Below are 18,853 nucleotides of genomic sequence, written 5' to 3' on the forward strand. Positions count from 1 at the left end.
TAGTTGAGTTTAACGTGTCATGCAATGTGGGGCGGCGGAGCTCAACGACCGCGTCCCTCCGTATGTTTCTCGCATAACCCTGCAGGCTGCAATAAGAATTGCAATCCGTGCTAAAGACGCGCTAACAAACAAAAACCCTTCTACACTCAGCTGGTTTTCCTGACTGTTAACTTCATGTGCCTCCTTTTGTATCAACAGTCATTCGATTTGATTACATTAAACTTTATTGTCATTGAACCAAGTAACCATTACTTGGACAACAAAATGCAAGTCATCTTCTGTAAATTATTTACAAATGGCAATCTCTAATCTACTTGGTTGCACACCTTTCTGAACTTTGATAAACCAATATAAGTCATCAATAATTAATAATAAAACAAGCTTCACATCAAGAGCAAAAAAATAAATAAGGTAAACCCAAAAGGTCTTAAATACTTAGAAATTAAAGATAGAAAAGAAGAAAGAGAGGGAAATCTTTGATAGCACTTCCCCTGAATCCCCATTTGGCTCTTCCAAGCATGCAGGTAATACACTCTACTTTGGGAGTTATTCTATGTCACCGCACTTTGAGGGTGGCATTGTATGTAAATTATTGGAATCGGTGAATAAAGTGATATTTGCACTCAAGTTGGACTGATGATTGACATCTGATAGGAATATCTCATGGACCAATGCCAACTTATTGTTAACTAAAGTACATATTGCAGCTCTCTTTGCATATATTTTTAGCCCCATGCCCCTGCTGGTGTAATAGTGCAGGTGTTTGTTGATTTTGTAATTATTCAGTAATAATTTATTAAATTTTGTCTGAAACCTTTTATGTTTAAATGTAAGGCTTTACTCATCCCACAATAAATTAAATATAATGTTATTGAGTCAAAATATCTAAATGTGGGGGCTTTCCAAGTAAATATTGATTGATATGGCTTTAATTAAATCCGCATACTGTATATCCTTCTGCCAGAGGGTGCCACCCCTCAAAATCTCCTGTCCCCCTCTTGCCACCCCATGAATATTTTTCTAGATCCGCCCCTGGTCCTCACTGAACTCGGTATACTCTCACAATTCCGAGTGGGGCTGACAAAAAGGGGGCGTGCCTCCGTGAATGCAGCAAGAAAGCTGGGTGATTCCCCCACTTGCAACTCGTAAGGATGGTGTCCGAGGCATCTGGAACACACCAATATTACAATGTTTTTCTCACAAGAAAATACTGACATCTGCTGGCGGGTTTAGCGTGGTGCTGTAGCGGAACCGATGTCTCTCAAGCCCTTCCCAGCGGAAGCAAAACGGGGACGCACCAAATGAGTGATGTCGGTTGTTGTGCGGCTGTGTAGTTATTCCCTTAGGATTTTATATGATTTTGCCCTTGTTCTTGTTGTCATAGCTATTCAGACAAAACTTGAAACGCATAATGTTATCCCATACACAAAAACGAGTTTTGAAATACGTCGAGGCAGGTAGTTTCTTGAAGCTGAAGTCATATTTGCGGAAGCATAAAGACGTCGATGTTAATTTCTCTCAAGGCAAAAAAGAGAGAACACCGTTGCATGTGTCTTGTTCGCGGGGGGACGACTTGGTCCTGCGGCTCTTACTGAAGCATGGGGCTGAAGTCCTTCGTAAGGACCGTAAAGGAGACACAGTATTACATATAGCGGCCAACAGAGCGCTTAAACATGGACGAACAGGTGAAAGCCCCTGGTGATATTCTTTGATCCTGAAGTCTGCAGGGGACCAGACAGACCTCTAACCTATGTCTTGTGTTTGTCTCCTCAGCTTATGAGGACCTTGTTATCCCTCTGCGGAACAGCTGCCCTGAAGCGATGCAAGCACCGAACTCTGCTGGCGTCACACCGGAGGACCTCCTGCAGTGGATGAAAGATGACCAGGTTGGCCTACGTTTTGATATCATCATGATGGTACCAAAGTCGCGCCTGTTCTGTAGATGTGCTGTAGTATGTTGTTTGATATTACCCTTCAAATCGAAATGAAATGATTCATGCACATGTAGCCGACTCACTAAACCTGGATATTTGGCCAAACAGTGTGTGTTGTACATCTTTGTTTTCATCTGGACTAGGAGGCACAACTAATCAAAAAGGTTTCACGTTGTAAAATGCTTTCTGGAATAAGTTGTTACTTCTGTTTGATGTTCAGATTGAAATGTTGACATGTATGAGTGCTTCTTATCAGCCCAGGCCCAGCAAGAGCCAGCAGCCTGTGGCTGACCCGGAGAAGGAGTGGAGAGAGAAGCTCTTTGGAGAATGTGAAAACGACTTCTATGAAAGCTTTGGCGTATATGAAGGTACTTTTAACTTTTACTTGGTACTGTTATTAGTAGGGGTGTAACGGTACACAAAAGTCACGGTTCGCAAAGTACCTTGGTTTTGAAGTCACGGTACGGTACAGGACAGTACGGTTCATAGTTATGGGGAAAATTTTAAACAACTGCTTGTTTGTCAATAACGGAGAATGGCCGTAGATCAGCAGCAATGAAAACACCAATAGAATTGGCTATGGCATTTGCCCGTTCTGAATTCCCAGACAGGGGTTGTTGAAATAGTGTCTTGAGCTGGGTTTGCACAGCTCGTTTTATTTTCACAGCAACGGTGATAGTAACACCTTGATGGTGCCTTTCGAATGCGTGTGCATGTTAAAGTGCTGTACGTAGACACAGAGAGCCCTCTCTGTAGTCGGAGAACCTGTCGGAGATCCTCTCTGTAACATACCTGCGCAACACACGCATCCAATATTTTTTAACTATCCGTCGACGCAACGGAGACGGCAAGGCCTGTGATTGGTGCTCTAACAAAATCATTTCCGGACTCACTTCTCCGGTTTGACTTTGCAACTTATTTACTTCGTACATTGTTTACTTTGCACATTAAGGACCAAAATAAAACAAATACGATTTGAAAAGCTTTGGAACTTTAATACAACACTGCTTACATGGTTTGTAGTAAGCATATAAGATCGATCGGGACGGACTGCGAATGCTTGAGGGGTCTCCGTAGTTACGGAGTCAGATTACGGAGTCGGAGTAGTACACTTTGGCTAAACGGTCCGGGGGAAACTCGGACTTCAAGTTTTAAATTCTGCATCGCAAAACAAGCCTTTACATACGCCATATTAAGGCTATGTACGTACGCTACATTTACGCACCGCGGTCCACCTCTGTAACCACCCAGAAGTGCCTGTACCGTGACGGTTCGGTACAAATACGTGTAACGTTACACCCCTAGATATAACTCCAATTAATGATCCATTCATAAACAAATAAACCCTGAATTATCCATGTATAACTGATTCAACCCCGGATAATACACACATTTATGGCTGAATTGACTGTAATTATACCTCAATCACTGAATACATACTTAATAACGCATTCATAACTGAATAAACGCTGAATAATCATTGCCTTGCAGCCGATAACCTGGCCCTCGACGACGAAGAGGAGGACTTCGGAGACTGGGCCGACCAAATCAGGAACGAGTATTTCGAGAAAAAGAACGCAGAGGCTCAGAGGCTAGCCGCCTCGGGCTCCAGCCGGAAGAGGGGGAAGAGCAGCAAGGAGAAGGAGGAAGAGGAGCAAGCCTACAAGGCGCTGCACGAGAAGCTGCAGAAGGAGCACGAGGAGTACCTGGCCCGGGCCAAGCGCAAGGAGGAGGAGACCCGCCTGGCCAAGAAGCGCCGCTACGACAAGAAGTGCGAGGAGACCTTCAAGAGCGGGGCTGGGGCCAGCGCCACCGCCACCGCCCGGACCCCCAGTGCTAAGCTGGGCTACGGGGACATCCCCTGGCCGGCCCCCCGAGGCACGGTGGCGGACATGCTGGAGGTGATGCTGACCGGGGCCGACCGCACGGACCTGCCCACCTTCCGGAAGCTGCTGAAGAGGCAGCAGACGCTGTGGCACCCGGACAGGTTCGCCCAGCGGTGCGGCTCGCGGCTGCAGGAGACGGACCGGAAGAAGATCCTGGACACGGTCACGGCTCTCTCGCAGGAGCTCAACAGACTGGCGCAGACTCTGAGGGACTAGGGGGAACGAGGAAGGGGAAGGAGGTCAGACGAGATCGTGCCATAGAAGAGGGAGACGCAAGATTCACCTGCGTCCCTGAAGACAGAAAAAATGGTCAGAGAGCATTTGGAACGTGGCAATTATTTTTTGACTTGTTGTCATGATTCATCATTCTTTCAATCTTGAATTAAAAAATACTACCTCTGTTCCATTTCTTTAAAAGTATTGTGATATACAATTTTAAGTTAAAATGATTTGGTTAACCATTTTTAAATGTCAAATTTGTGTAGATATTTCCTTCAGCTGGACAGTTTCAGTGCATTGAAATGCATTTGCACAACGTGTCGTATTTGTAGATTTTTTACCATAAAATAACAATGTCTTCTAATTGTGACTGCATATATTATAAGAATACATGGTTTAGACACTATTGCAAACATGCTTTTTTTTTATACAGTTCGATTGGAAGAGATGAATCGCCACAAAAAACAGCCGCTAGTCCTGAAAAAGCGATGCGCAGGTTGCCAGATTTTTGAATATCCCTCTTTGTATCGTCCGCACACTACATGATGTGGTTTGTTTATGTGGGTAGCGCTACCGAAATTGCATGGCAACAGTAGGCCTGCGTTTTTCAATAAAGGTTATTGTTAGATAATAACCGTTGTTAAATATTTTCCTTTATATGTATTCGATTTGCATTGATTTATTTTACGTGTAAATTGCTTAACGTCAAAGGACAAAAAAGGCAACTGCTATTTATTTCAATACACGCCTACCTTTCAATGTCCCGCAGGTTAAAATGTATTGTGCTGTTGACTATATAGGCCGCCTACTTAACAATAATCTTTCGCGGAGTTGTAGGCTATTATTCAAAAAGTCACACTCACACGTCTACACTTACAGACAATAAAAAAATCTGGCAACCCGGAGACCCAATCTGTCCATTCTGCCGCCGGCTGAGAGCGAATGAAGGCCGCAGCCTGTCTTCAAATTATCCATATTTATTGTAACGCGATAGGCCTCTATTTGTAGTTCCGCGTTACAGCTTAGTTATATCGGCGTATTGTGCTTTTGCCATTCGGTATTTACACTACTGAGGTTCATTCAGGCTGCGTTGTAGGCCTACCGTCCCGGAGACAGGTGCTTTATGATGACGCCTTTCTCGGAGCTCGGTCAATGGAGAAGGTGCATCGGGGATGATTCGCTTTGTTTTCACTATATTCAGCAGACAATAAACAGATTGTAAACCCATATGGGCTGTACGGGAGCGAGGTTTAGTCTGCGCGCGCGAGACAGCTTCGTTTTTTATTATTTAATGGACTTCAGTTAATCCGCGGGCAATTTAATTGATTCACGTGTAAACATTTGAATTCGTGGTAAGGTTATTATGTAGCTAGCTCTTTGCATTTGTGACAACAAAGCGTTCGTCTTCGGAGTAGAAGAGCTCCACTTTAAGGCCCGGGAGTGAAGGTGTTTGTCTGCAGATAAGATGGTGTTCAGAAGTGAGGAGATGTGCTTGGCCCAATTGTTTCTGCAGTCTGGCTCCGAATACGACTGCATAAGTGAACTCGGCGAGATGGGACTCGTGGAGTTTCGTGATGTAAGTACCTGAACTGTACAAAGAATACTGTAAACCAATAAAGCCTGGTCAACTGGGTGGTTCCTACAATAGCATCATGTGCCTTAACGGCAACGAACACCTGACTTGTCTGTGACAGGGCGCACGTGTTAATTGGCGGATGCAGCGAAATAATGAACGAAGTAAAAGTTCGTCCTCCAATGGGAGATAATTGGGCATACTACATTTTTTAAAAATAGCTGCTAACGTTACAATTGCTATGCTATGGTTTACTGTCCCCGCCTGACTAATCTATTCATGTATTATTGATAATATCGACTATTGTTTCAGCTGAATCCCAGCGTCAGCTCCTTCCAGCGCCGCTTCGTCAGTGAAATTAAAAGGTGTGAGGAGATGGAGAGAATCCTGGGTAAGATGAGAGGATGGATCAAGTAAAACAAATGTCTAAACAACAGCTCATTTGTTGCCTATAAAATCGAGTTGTTGTGAAAATACATGTTTGGTATGGATATATATCTATTCGCATGCATGCTATAGTACCTCATCAGATATTTTATCAATCTGTTATAATAATAAACATAATGTTATCTTTCTGTTGGACAGGATACCTTTTGAGGGAGATTCGTAAAGCTAGTATCGCTGTTCCAGAAGAGGAAGCGAGTCCAGCCGCCCCTCCACCTAAAGCAGTACTGGAGATAATGGTAGGCTACTCGGAACGACCCCTAGATCAGGGTAGTCTACACTAATGACCCCTAGAGATCATAGTAGGCTACAGCACCAAGTGTTCACTGTATGGTGTAACGTCTAGTGCAGGGCTCTCCAACCTTTTTTCAACTGAGAGTTACTTAGAAAAAAATGTATTGGCCGAGAGCTACTTGCATCACATCGCTTGTATTTATTTACATCAACTGACTTAAGCTTCTGTTTGTACATGTGTGAAATTGCAATACCCAATGCTTATCAAAAATAATTCCACATTAAAGGTCCAAGAAAACATTGAACTTTTTCATATACATCACTGAAAATTCAAATCAAGGTCCAAGGAAACATTACACTTTTTCACATCTCTGAAAATTCACATCAATGTCAAAGGAAACATTACCATTGTACACCTCTTATTATAGGCCACAAAGTTCAAGGTCCATTATCACCACCTTACAAGCATCTTATCGTACACATGGGACATAAGTTCACTCACTCTTTTTAAAAGTTAGTGAGATGACTGGCACTGCATGGAGTCCACCATAGAGGGGTGTGCTGGAGTGTATGCACTCAGGTTCACTCTAATACAGTCATTTAAATGTTCATCTGTCAGTCTTGTTCTGAATTTAGATTTAATGACATTCATGTCAGAAAAAGCAGCTTCACAAAGGTATGTCGAACCAAATAAAGCAGACATTTTAAGTGCTGCTTGGTGAATGTTCTTATAGTTTGCTGGGTCTACAGGGCTCTAGAAATGTTGTGAGTGTTGCTGAGACTTAAACTGAACATGATTCTGGAGATTTATAACCTCCATCTCCACAGGATTGACAGTGAACAGTTCAGCCATCTTTTCTGAAATCTCTGTGATGTCTACCTCCATGAATGGGTTGGCAATGAATGCCACACATGGCTCCAGCTTATCAAAATCCTTGAACCTATCCTCAAACTCCTGGCCTAGCTTTGACATGAGGTCACAATATTTATTGACATCCAAATTGTTCGGTCTTTACCTTGTGGGTGTTGAACTGATTGAGTTTCTCAGTCATGTCTGTCAGGAACGCAAGATCAAGCAGCCACTCAGCATCAGACAAAAGTGTAGTGTCCTCCTCTCTTGACTCCATGAAAGCCTTGATTTCGTTCAGCAATGAGCAGAAGCGATGCAGTATTTTTTCTCGGCTCAGCCACCTCACCTCAGTTTGGAGGAGGAGATCACCGTATTCAGCAGACAGTTCCTGGAGGAGCAGTTTGAAGCTTCTGTGCTGCTTGGCCTTTGCGCGAATGGAGTTGATGATCTTAATGACAGGTGTCATGACATGATCAAATCTCATGACTTTGGCCCATATAGCCTGCTGGTGAATGATGCAGTGATAGTTCACAATTTTAGGAAAGTCCGGGTCGGCCTTGGACAGTGCAATCAATCCTGAGTGGGGTCCTTTCAGTCTTCTTAATACCACCAAACTCCTCAATTTAGCTTAGTGAGCATACAACGTCACTCATACATTTGCTTTTTATTCGTAGTTGATAGGCCTGTTATTTTTTTAATTGGAGGGGGTGAGACACCAATGTGAGATATATGTGAACGCAAGTGAGATGAGGTGCATTTAAAAAAATAAAATAATGATAATAATAAAAAAATATATTTATGTTATTTTTTTAACAACTCAGTCGGTCAACCTATCAGGCGAGCTACTGAAACCTGCCCGACGTGTTGGAAACCCCTGGTCTAGTGGTCACTGTTAGAGTAACCTCTAGTCGTCACTGTATGGTGTAACCTCTAGTGCTTACTGTTAGTGTAACCTCTAGTGATCACTGTATGGTGTAACCTCTAGTGATCACTGTATGGTGTAACCTCTAGTGATCACTGTATGGTGTAACCTCTAGTGATCACTGTAAGATGTAACCTCTAGTGATCACTGTATGATGTAACCTCTAGTGATCATTGTATGATTTAACCTCTAGTGATCACTGTATGGTGTAACCTCTAGTGATCACTGTATGGTGTAACCTCTAGTGATCACTGTATGGTGTAACCTCTAGTGATCACTGTATGGTGTAACCTCTAGTGATCACTGTAAGATGTAACCTCTAGTGATCACTGTATGATGTAACCTCTAGTGATCATTGTATGATTTAACCTCTAGTGATCACTGTATGGTGTAACCTCTAGTGATCATTGTATGATTTAACCTCTAGTGATCACTGTATGGTGTAACCTCTAGTGGTCACTGTATGGTGTAACCTCTAGTGGTCACTGTATGGTGTAACCTCTAGTGGTCACTGTATGATGTAACCTCTAGTGGTCACTGTATGATGTAACCTCTAGTGGTCACTGTATGGTGTAACCTGAGGATATCACTGTTAACCTCTAATGGTCCCCGTATGGTGTAAACTAGTGCTCACTGTATGGCGTTGTCTTTAGTGGTCACTGTATGGTGTAAACTCTAGTGCTCACTGTATGGCGTTGTCTTTAGTGGTCACTGTGTGACGTCACCGTATGATGTCCCCTGTAGGAGCAGCTCCAGAGGTTGGAGATGGAGCTGAGCGAGGTGGCGAGGAACAAGGAGAAGCTGCAGAGGAACCGCCTGGAGCTGACCGAGTACACACACATGTTGAGGATCACACGCACCTTCACCCACAGCCGCTCCAGGGTGAGTGATAATGGGGGACTCATTCCTCCTCTGAATGCACTTGGTTGATACTATTTTCTATATGCATAATTTCTCGCCATTGGTCCTTGTCCAGAATTATTGTTCTATAATATTATTCGAACGTGCAATGAATTATGTATGAGGGATTATTATAAGATTGCCATTCCGAAGCCTACTTGGATATCCCTTAGCAAGGACACTTTCTGGCGGGTTACAAAATGTTTTTCGTTAGACCTAATTTGCATTCTCCCGGATCACTCTTTGCGTAATCCTACTGATTTACATAAATTTTGTTTTTCTTTACAATCTCGTTTTTATTTATCGACGGTTTTCCATTAACAAAAATGAGTCATTCTGCAACATGCATTGTTATAAAAAAAAAAAATATTTGTAAAAATGTGTTTTTTCATTTAAAAATGAACGCGTCATTCCTTTGCCTACAGCACGAAGCCCTGGGGCCCCAGTATGAAGAGTTCCCCACACTGGAGACCGACCCAGCAGGGACCGGCTGCACCGGCATGCAGAGACTGGGGGCCAAGCTGGGGTGATCCTTAACATCGTCCACATACACAGCTTTCACACAAGGGCTCTCAGCCCAGTGGCTGGTGTGTCGTATTAACGAATGGCGTTTGAATTCCTGGCTAAATTGTTAACCTCTCCATGGCTTGTAGGTTTGTATCGGGTCTGATCCATAGAGGGAAGGTGGAGGCGTTTGAGCGAATGCTGTGGAGAGTGTGTAAAGGCTACACCATCCTGAGCTACACAGAAGTGGACGAGAGTCTGGCTGACCTGGACACTGTGAGTTCACCGGTGCAGGACAATGCTCCTTTGATGTCTTTTATCTGTTACCCAAGGGGCTCAAAGGCCTACGTGCAGGTTAACCGGAAGTTTTGATTAGTGGGTACATAAAGCACTCAAAATATGTATTTCATTTATAAAATGTCTCCAAAATAGTGTTAAAGGTGCCATGACATGCTATTTTATGGATGCTTTAGTATAGGTATTTGTGGGCCACTAACACAGTATTCAAAGACGTTCCCGAAATTCAGCCGTGGAGCAGAGTAGCAGCCACTCCGAGCCAGTCGCACATTGAGCTTCCCCCAAATGCGCTGTTTTGGTGTCTGTAGCTATAATGCAAATGAGGAGGAGCGAGGCGGGTCAAGGATCAGGGTCGGGGTGTGGCCCTGAGCAGCTTGCTGCCACGGTACCATGCGCTCTGTTTACAGTGGATGTATCGCAATGGCGAAGCGCACACAGCCTTTAGCCGTGTTCTGTAAATGTTCCAGAACACACGGGAGTCCTGGAGCTCTATAGCTAAATAATATCATATAGCCTACATACCGGTAGATATCTATATCATATAATATATATTATCACGGCCAAAAGCTGTGTGAGCCGATATTATGAATCTCAACCCGCGTTGGGTTCTCCGATGTTCCTGGTTCTTCCACGTCCACATCAATGTGAAGTAGACTGAACCGCGACAAGGAGGAGAAAGGGATTGTTGCCGGGCAGCGCTTAGGCACCTCCGCCTCCTGCAGCGCCGAGGCGGTGGTCCCTCGGCAGCAGGAAGCGGGGCTCAAGCGGGAGACATTCGCCGCCAACAATCCCTTTCTCCTCCATGTCGTGATTCATGTTCTTGAGGGAGTCAAAGCCAAAGTTCCTTTCCCCCAATTCATTCTCATCTTTGGCTGAGATAACCCCCACTACGAGTCTCGTTGTAGAAGTCTCTGGGCAGGCCAGGCAGAGTAAGGGGAGGAGCTTACTGCAGTGTGACGACATAGGAAACCACATTCCAAATCAGCGCGCTTGAGCCTCCGTTTTTTTCAAAGGCGAGCAGAACACGTAGTTCTCGTTTTACACCGAACGCAAGTTTTAGCCACTTGGGGACCATAGGCAGGCTTGGGGAACTCATATTTATGTTAGAGAACCTCAAAGTGAGATTTTCATGCAATGGCACCTTTAAAGTCCAACGTTTTTGTCGTTTTTGGCAGTAACGGGTGTTTTCTAACGCCATTCGGCTATGACGTCACGTTGGGGAAACGTGGTGGAAGGTAGCCTCAAACTAGTACTAGAACTATGGCGTCTAAGAGGTGGCATGTAACCACAAATAACATGTATGATGGCCCACAGCAGTATAATTTTGAACCTGTCAGATGTGAGAGGGCGAATGAGGAATTGCCGATAACTGATGGCGGTCAAGGCCAATTAAATGCATGGTCAGAGGAGAATGAGTGGAGAGTTGCTATCATTTAGCAACGCAGCAACGAGTGCTGGAGCTAGTCAATGAACAGCAGTGCATACAATAAAGACACTTTTATTTATTTTTACTGTCAGTGAATAGCACAGAGTGAAAGTCAACGTTTTCTTTATATCTAGTGACAGCGATTATGTCGTTCAGATAAGTACCGGTAAACTTAGTCAGAAGATCTAGAAATAGAAGGCATAATGAGCTACCTTGCCAGTCCCACCTGTGAAATCCCCGCCCAGATAATCCCTAATTAAATCGTACCCCCGACTTTGTAATCAGATTTCCGATTAGTTATCGCACGTTTTGATGGTAGCCTACTAGCTCCAGTAACAACCTCTCTGCCTAGTCTCTATTTCTAAGCTTTATTTTAGCCAGTGTGTGAAATAGCCGTCAATATTCGGGGGTCCCCATCTCCCAATTGATGCGCAATACCCATATACATTTTGCAGTAGGTCTGTAACATTACAATATTTCATTGATGCAAGACAATTAGTATTTAGCCTACATGATGACACTTAATATTTTTTGATAATCTGATATGCTATATATTTTAAAGCAACACAGGAGGCTGCATTGGCTAAAGTTGTTTGGATGCACGTTGATTCATAACAAGGAGGGGCAAGGTTGTGCATTACAATGCAAACACGACAATAATTGGCACCAATCTGGCGCACTTAGAAGGGCAATCAACTGAATAAATGGCAGGTATAGCCTATCGGACACACAATCAGTGCACTTGCAAATGAGTGCCTGCAAGCATGACCGATCGGGGTGTGACACTATCTAACCATCAATCTACAGCTAATACGACCAGACACATGTACATTGAACACATGCACAAATGTATTTGTTTTTTATTAGCGGACATTTTGCGATGAAAAGAATATCGAGTTTGAGATGTCAATCATGGGATATTGCCCAATATCCCGAGATAGAAAACCAATCAAATTGCGCCATTTTAGGAGGTTCATGTGTAGCATATACTAACTATATATAATATCTATGTATTTATCTATGTATCTGTATAATCTGCTGAACACTCTTACTAGTCTCTACTCTCAAGGGTCTCAATGCGGCTTTTGTTCGTGTCTCCCAAACATGACGTCATGCAATGCATTCTGGGGGGAAATGAGATTCAATAGCAAACCGCTAAAATAGGACCTACTTTTTCGTATTACATTCCGTTTAGTGATACCTAACAACATTAAATATAATGGATAACAGTTTAAATCTTTATTACCAACAAGTAAATTGCACAAATTCGTTGGAAAAGAAACCCTGCAACACGGCATTTAAGTGTAATTAAGGCAGTGTCTTCATAATGTGATTCTTTGCATTTGTTAAAGAGGCTTAATCTGATGTATTGTGCTGCCGTTCTATTCTACAGTGGCTCCTTCTAACCGCTTTAAAGTGGAACACAGTGGCTGCCTGGCCTACATCGGTCACATGAGTCAAACCTTCTTATTAGAGAAGTGGGTCTGGAGTAGTTACAATGGCAACTCCTTTTACAACCTCCTATTATTTTTATTTTAGGGTGAGATCAACAAAAGTGTAGTGTTTCTAATCTCCTTCTGGGGCGACCAGATTGGGCAGAAGGTTCAGAAGATCTGTGATTGGTGAGTCTACATTTTTAAAGATATTAACAGATTCTTCTTTGATGCGTTGCCAAAGCCCAACATGATGCACTACATGTACAACATGTATTTATTACATGTTGTACATGTTAATACATGGTGTGGTAAATGTTAAATATTATGTTGTAGATGTAGGACAGGTACATTTTTTATTTATAACGTGTAAAAACATGATGCAATACATCTAACACATGAAGTATTCATCACATGTAAAACCATGATGCAATACATCTAAAACATGATGTAGTTTGTCTCAAAACGTGTCCATACGTGGTCTTCTTCTCTCCTCAGCTACCACTGTCATCTGTACCCCCACCCGGAGAATGATGAAGAGCGGGCGGACGTGATGGACAGCCTAAGGACACGCATCCAAGATCTCAACAATGTAGGACTTCCACAAACCGAAAGGGGCTGAAGGGATCTGGGTTTCGATCCCATGTGTGTTCTCTATGTATCCCTGAGCCTGGCAACAGGCTAATACTATTAAACAGTTAATACTATGTCATTTTAAAGATTCTGAATAAAAAGGTTGAATACTATGTCATAGTATAGATTCATAATCAAAAAGGTTAAATACTATGTCCTAGTATAGAATCATAATAAACAGGGTAAAGTCTGGTAAATAATAAACTGTAACGGTTGTGTGCAGGTGCTGCATCGCACCGAGGACTACCTGAGGCAGGTTCTGCAGAAGTCCTCGGAGTCGGCCTTCTCCTGGGTGGTGCAGGTGAAGAAGATGAAGGCCATCTACCACATCCTCAACCTGTGCAGCTTCGACGTCACCAACAAGTGTCTGATCGCCGAGGTGTGGTGCCCCGTCAGTGACCTGGCCAACCTGCGGGGGGCGCTGGAGGAAGGCTCGGTGAGCGCAGAGCCTTCAACGACGCTCACTCACACACCCCACTTCACCGGATGACGTGAAGTTCATGTTGCATATCCTTTGGTGGTGTGCTTCCAGAGGAAAGGGGAGGCCACGGTGCCGTCGTTTGTCAACCGCATCCCGAGCAACGACACGCCCCCCACCATGCTGAGGACCAACAAGTTCACCTGCGGGTTCCAGAGCATCGTGGAGGCCTACGGTGTGGGGGACTACAGAGAGGCCAGCCCAGGTAAACACACACACACACACACACACACACACACACACACACACACACACACACACACACACACACACACACACACACACACACACACACACACACACACACACACACACACACACACACACACACACACAGGTGTCTCTAGGAGCTCAGGAATTTATTATCTGTATTTATGTTATTAAACGACCTGCCGTTGATAGAGGATCAGCTATCTATAACTGGCCTGTGATTGTAGATGGATAATGGTGTTACTGTGTGTATCATTTACAGATCGATTATAATTTATCAAGATATTAGGATGACCGTGTGTACATAATTGGTCTATATTTGATGGTGTCATTGCCCTCCCTAACTCTGCTCTCATTGATGACTGTCCAAGGGGCCACATGCTTGACACATTTGATTGACAATAAAACGAGCTAAAAGGGATTTCAATTATTCTCAGTGTCAACAGCCCCGCAACTCTGACCAATCGGCCTTGAGTTCAGACGAGCAGAGCAGAACGTGTTTCCCTAATCCCTTTCTCTGATTGGCAGCTCCGTACACGATCATCACCTTCCCCTTCCTGTTCGCGGTGATGTTCGGGGACCTTGGCCACGGGCTGGTCATGACCCTCTTCGCCCTGTGGATGGTGCTGACGGAGAAGAACCAGAAGAAGAAACGCTCCGATAACGAAGTAGGAACCTACTGGAGATCCCATTCACACAAACGTGCATCGTGAGATCTATATCCGTATTTAATCAATCTCTTGACAGATCTGGAACACGTTCTTCGCGGGCCGCTACATCATTCTCCTGATGGGGTTGTTCTCGGTGTACACCGGCCTCATCTACAACGACTGCTTCTCCAAGTCCCTCAACATCTTCGGCTCGGGGTGGAGTGTCAAGGCCATGTTCACCAGCCACCAGTGGACGTGAGTGACGGACACACGTGGAGCACCCAGACACACATGTAAATGCAGATGCTATCTATGAATGTTTTCCGACGTGTTGCAGGAACGAAAGCCTCCAGTCCAACAGTCTGCTGACTCTGGATCCCAACATCAGTGGCGTGTTTATCGGGCCCTACCCGTTTGGCATTGACCCCGTGAGTCCATCATCTCCCGTCCTATCACGTAACGTTGACTTACTGTTACCAACTATCTTTGATAAATGTTTCTTCACAATATTCGACCAGATTTGGAACATGGCGGTGAATCGTTTGTCCTTCCTGAACTCCTACAAGATGAAGATGTCCGTCATAATCGGGGTCGTGCACATGACCTTCGGAGTGGTGCTCAGTGTTTTCAACCACTTGTGAGTATGAAGACGCTTATCTCTGGTGTCTGTCCTGTAGACACTTATCTCCTCTATCTCTGGTGTCTGTCCTGTAGACACTTATCTCCTCTATCTCTGGTGTCTGTCCTGTAGACACTTATCTCCTGTATCTCTGGTGTCTGTCCTGTAGATGCTTATCTCCTCTATCTCTGTGGTCTGTTATATAGACACTTATCTCCTCTATCTCTTGTGTCCGCCCTGCAGACACTTCCGGCAGCGCTACAACGTGTACCTGGTGTTCCTCCCTGAGCTGCTCTTCCTGCTGTGTCTCTTTGGCTACCTGGTGTTCATGATCCTCTACAAGTGGCTGGCCTTCGGGGCCCCGGACTCTCGCACGGCTCCCAGCATCCTCATCCACTTCATCAACATGTTCCTCATGCAGGACGCCGACGTCAGTCCTCTCTACCCGGGACAGGTAGGCGTCGCTCGGTCGAAGGGTCCTCTGTCGACAGAGTAGTGCTGTGGTGTGTTTGTCAACGGTGCTGTAGGTACGATTGTAAGGGCTGTAATTTAAGAAATACTCAAGAAACACAAGAATATAAAAATAACAATTTTAAGAATTGGTCTTTCCTGTCAATCCCATTAATCCACACTGCGTTATCATTTTGATGGTAGAGAAACATAGAAAGGGGGCGGGAAGGGACATGATCCGTGCGTTCAGTTCAAAGTGAGTGTTTATGTGTCTCCTATAGAAAGGGCTACAGGTCTTCCTGGTGTGCGTTGCCGTGATGTCGGTTCCCGTGCTGTTGCTAGGGAAACCGCTCTTCTTCTACTGGCTGTACCGCGGTGGGAAAGGGCTGAGGAGACACAGGGTGAGCTTATGCTGTGTACAACCTCTGATCTCCTCTTTGCTGAGCCCGCACGGGAACACCGATGACATGGCTCCCCCCCTCCCATCGCAGGGCTATGAAAGGGTGAGACGTGCAAGCGAGGAAGACGGCGCCCCGACGCCACAATATGACGAAGATGAAGAGGAGGGAATAGAGGAGCTGCCTAGCAGAGAGGCCGCCGCCACGCCCAAACAGGTCAGCACCTGCGGACTTCTACCGGCCACCTGGCAACACGACTCGAATGTCTTGAGGGTTAGGGTCTGTGTCCATGGAGTTGGGCTTCTAATGTCTTCACTGACTCCTTGTTGCTACTTTTGTCTTCTAGTTTGACTTTGCTGACGTGATTCTCCACCAGTCCATCCATACCATAGAGTACTGCCTGGGCTGCATTTCCAACACTGCCTCATACCTGCGTCTTTGGGCTCTGAGCTTGGCCCACGCTCGTAAGTACAATCGCTAGTGGGGGCTGTACAGTTGCAGCGCCACCGTGATCAGTTTCGTCTTTCAGTCGGTCAGGCCTCCTATTTTCTCCTTGGTTTTGTGTGTTTGGACACGCATGCTTCAATCAACGTGTGCGTGTGTGTGGACAGTCTAGTGGTTAGGGTGTTGGACCCCGAACTGAAAGGTTCTGGGTTTGATTCCAAGTGTCTGAAGTCTACCTGTCGGGACCCTGCTCCTTAATGATCAGAATCCTCAGTAAGTCACTCTGGAAAACCCATTTGGACACCCTGTTTCAGAGCTGTCGGAGGTCCTGTGGGGCATGGTGATGCGTCTGGGCCTGAGGTTCACCTCCAAGCTGGGCGTGATAGCGCTAGTGCCGGTGTTTGGGCTCTTCGCCACGCTCACCGTGTCCATCCTCCTAGTGATGGAGGGTCTCTCCGCCTTCCTACACGCCCTGCGCCTCCACTGGTGGGTCTCACTCAGCCACACACTCGCTCACCCGCTCACTCAGTCACTCCCTCAATCAGTCACACACTCGCTCACCCGCTCACTCAGTCACTCCCTCAATCAGTCACACACTCACTCACCCGCTCACTCAGTCACTCCCTCAATCAGTCACACACTCGCTCACTCAGTCACACACTCTCACTCAATTGTGCACCCACTCAGTCACTCACTGAATCAGTCACGCACTTACTGGCTCGAGAAAGAGCATTTACACTCATTCTTTATGTGTACATCCATTTTATTTATTAATGTATTATTTTATAAGGACTGGACCTGGACTTCATTAATCCCTGGGGGATACCGTTTCTACCAGAGTAGCTCTAGATACACAAAAATATTTTTTCCAATTGTTTCAGAAACATTCTCACGATACCTTTTTCTTCCCAGGGTTGAGTTCCAGAACAAATTTTACCGCGGTACGGGTGTCAAGTTCATCCCGTTTGACTTCTCCCTCATGCCGTCCATTTTTGAGCAAGACGGCCTGATGTAGGCAAACCTAAACACGTCCGATGTCCTCTATGAGAGCGGCGGGGACGACCGGTGTCCCGGAACCATGCTGAACGCTGGAACAATTCCCACTGTGATAATGACAACATTTACTATGGACTGAAACCCACTGTCGTAGCAGCTTTTTATTACCATGACACCTCCCCGACATCCCGGCTGCACTACCTGGCTTACGTTAACGCCACTATTTTCAGCAGACCCCCGGTTTGGCTCAGGGGGCTTCACACATCTCAATCTATTACATTGGTTTTCTATTTTAGTTTTTGGAAATGGGACATAACTAGAGGCAACACATTTTCCTGCTATTTGGCAAGTTGAAACCTGCTATTCTCCTCGTGCTGTTTGTATTATTTATGACATTGTCATTTAAGGTGAATAATAATCCATTGCAATGTGAAGTGAAAAATAAGAATGTAAACAAAATGCACAGAAGATCACACCAAGCATTTTTAGTGCCAAACGGATTGGTGTTATTCACAGAGATCCCTGCTGGGGTCCCTACACTGACCAGCTGTAGGGGGCCATCAGCTACACTGGTCAATATGTCAACGTATTACAACGTAACGTTTTGTGAAAGCATATTGCCATAGAGCACTTTTTAAATAATGCAGAGATGATTGTACAAAATAAAGTCTTCACTGACTGTGATGATGCCAAATGAAAATACTTTTAACTGTTTAACAGCTACTTATTACTGATAACTTATTTAAAGGTTTTAAGCATATTTTAAAGCCCCCGGTAATGCTTGCGAGGAAATGGCCAGAAGGCCATCCTTTTATTATCACACTACTCATTTGGTATATTTATTTAAATCGTGTTTCCTGTATGAGAATAATCATATTTTAACCATTTTAATGTGTTACTTTTGAGATATATGCCAGCAAATAAAGCATTAGCGCAAAATTATAAATTAAGTTATTTCATCTTGCTTGATTGTATGATTTCTGTTCTGAGCAGCTGTTGGCGCATTTTGGGAAATATATTAGAAAATGGAATAAATGCAAAACCAATTTGTATTTTATTGCATGCATAGCACAATATAAGTTGCCTTAACAAGGTGCATGAAACCTGCATTAAACAAGCATTTATTAACCCGAATAACGGCAGTTTCCTCTATAGTTGAAAAAGCTAAGCGTGTTGACAATTTTAGTTTAAAAAGGGCACGTACTGGTCCATCATTTTCAGAACCTTGAAGATAACTGCCCAACCTAATCATTTGATATATCGTCCACATTTCACAAAACTGCTGCAGAAGTGTCAACAATATTCTACAGATAACCCAGACTTCGATTGATACATACCCAAGTTCAGAAATCG

The 18,853-nt window shown here is 44.5% G+C and overlaps 2 protein-coding genes across 2 annotated transcripts; both read left to right on the forward strand.

Annotated features, from left to right (window-relative positions):
• Nucleotides 1–1,299: 1,299 nt before the first annotated feature.
• Nucleotides 1,300–4,634, forward strand: nfkbil1 (nuclear factor of kappa light polypeptide gene enhancer in B-cells inhibitor-like 1). The gene is made up of 4 exons (XM_056588735.1): nt 1,300–1,685; nt 1,774–1,886; nt 2,191–2,302; nt 3,426–4,634. The coding sequence occupies exons 1-4, from the start codon at nt 1,412–1,414 to the stop codon at nt 4,034–4,036; spliced, it is 1,110 nt and encodes a 369-aa protein (XP_056444710.1). The 5' UTR covers nt 1,300–1,411; the 3' UTR covers nt 4,037–4,634.
• A 315-nt stretch (nt 4,635–4,949) lies between these two features.
• atp6v0a2a (ATPase H+ transporting V0 subunit a2a) lies at nt 4,950–18,429 on the forward strand. The gene is made up of 21 exons (XM_056588734.1): nt 4,950–5,391; nt 5,500–5,615; nt 5,925–6,003; nt 6,198–6,295; nt 8,807–8,944; nt 9,388–9,488; nt 9,616–9,742; nt 12,729–12,811; nt 13,121–13,214; nt 13,479–13,691; nt 13,788–13,938; nt 14,472–14,611; nt 14,691–14,848; nt 14,931–15,021; nt 15,112–15,230; nt 15,456–15,666; nt 15,944–16,063; nt 16,154–16,276; nt 16,407–16,524; nt 16,819–16,990; nt 17,417–18,429. Exons 2-21 carry the CDS (start codon nt 5,505–5,507, stop codon nt 17,517–17,519), a joined length of 2,550 nt encoding a protein of 849 aa, XP_056444709.1. The 5' UTR covers nt 4,950–5,391; nt 5,500–5,504; the 3' UTR covers nt 17,520–18,429.
• The last annotated feature ends 424 nt before the right edge of the window (nt 18,430–18,853 follow it).

Source organism: Gadus chalcogrammus, chromosome 4 (assembly GCF_026213295.1).
Source record: "Gadus chalcogrammus isolate NIFS_2021 chromosome 4, NIFS_Gcha_1.0, whole genome shotgun sequence".
NCBI classification, from domain to species: Eukaryota; Metazoa; Chordata; class Actinopteri; order Gadiformes; family Gadidae; genus Gadus; species Gadus chalcogrammus.

Coding starts and splice junctions, on each gene's coding strand:
- atp6v0a2a (XM_056588734.1), top strand. CDS start 5,505: ATGGTGTTCAGAAGTGAGGAGATGTGCTTGGCCCAATTGTTTCTGCAG. Junction 8,945..9,387: donor TCACCCACAGCCGCTCCAGG/GTGAGTGATAAT, acceptor CTTTGCCTACAG/CACGAAGCCCTGGGGCCCCA. Junction 14,612..14,690: donor AGAAACGCTCCGATAACGAA/GTAGGAACCTAC, acceptor ATCTCTTGACAG/ATCTGGAACACGTTCTTCGC.
- nfkbil1 (XM_056588735.1), top strand. CDS start 1,412: ATGTTATCCCATACACAAAAACGAGTTTTGAAATACGTCGAGGCAGGT. Junction 1,686..1,773: donor GCTTAAACATGGACGAACAG/GTGAAAGCCCCT, acceptor TTGTCTCCTCAG/CTTATGAGGACCTTGTTATC. Junction 2,303..3,425: donor AAGCTTTGGCGTATATGAAG/GTACTTTTAACT, acceptor ATTGCCTTGCAG/CCGATAACCTGGCCCTCGAC.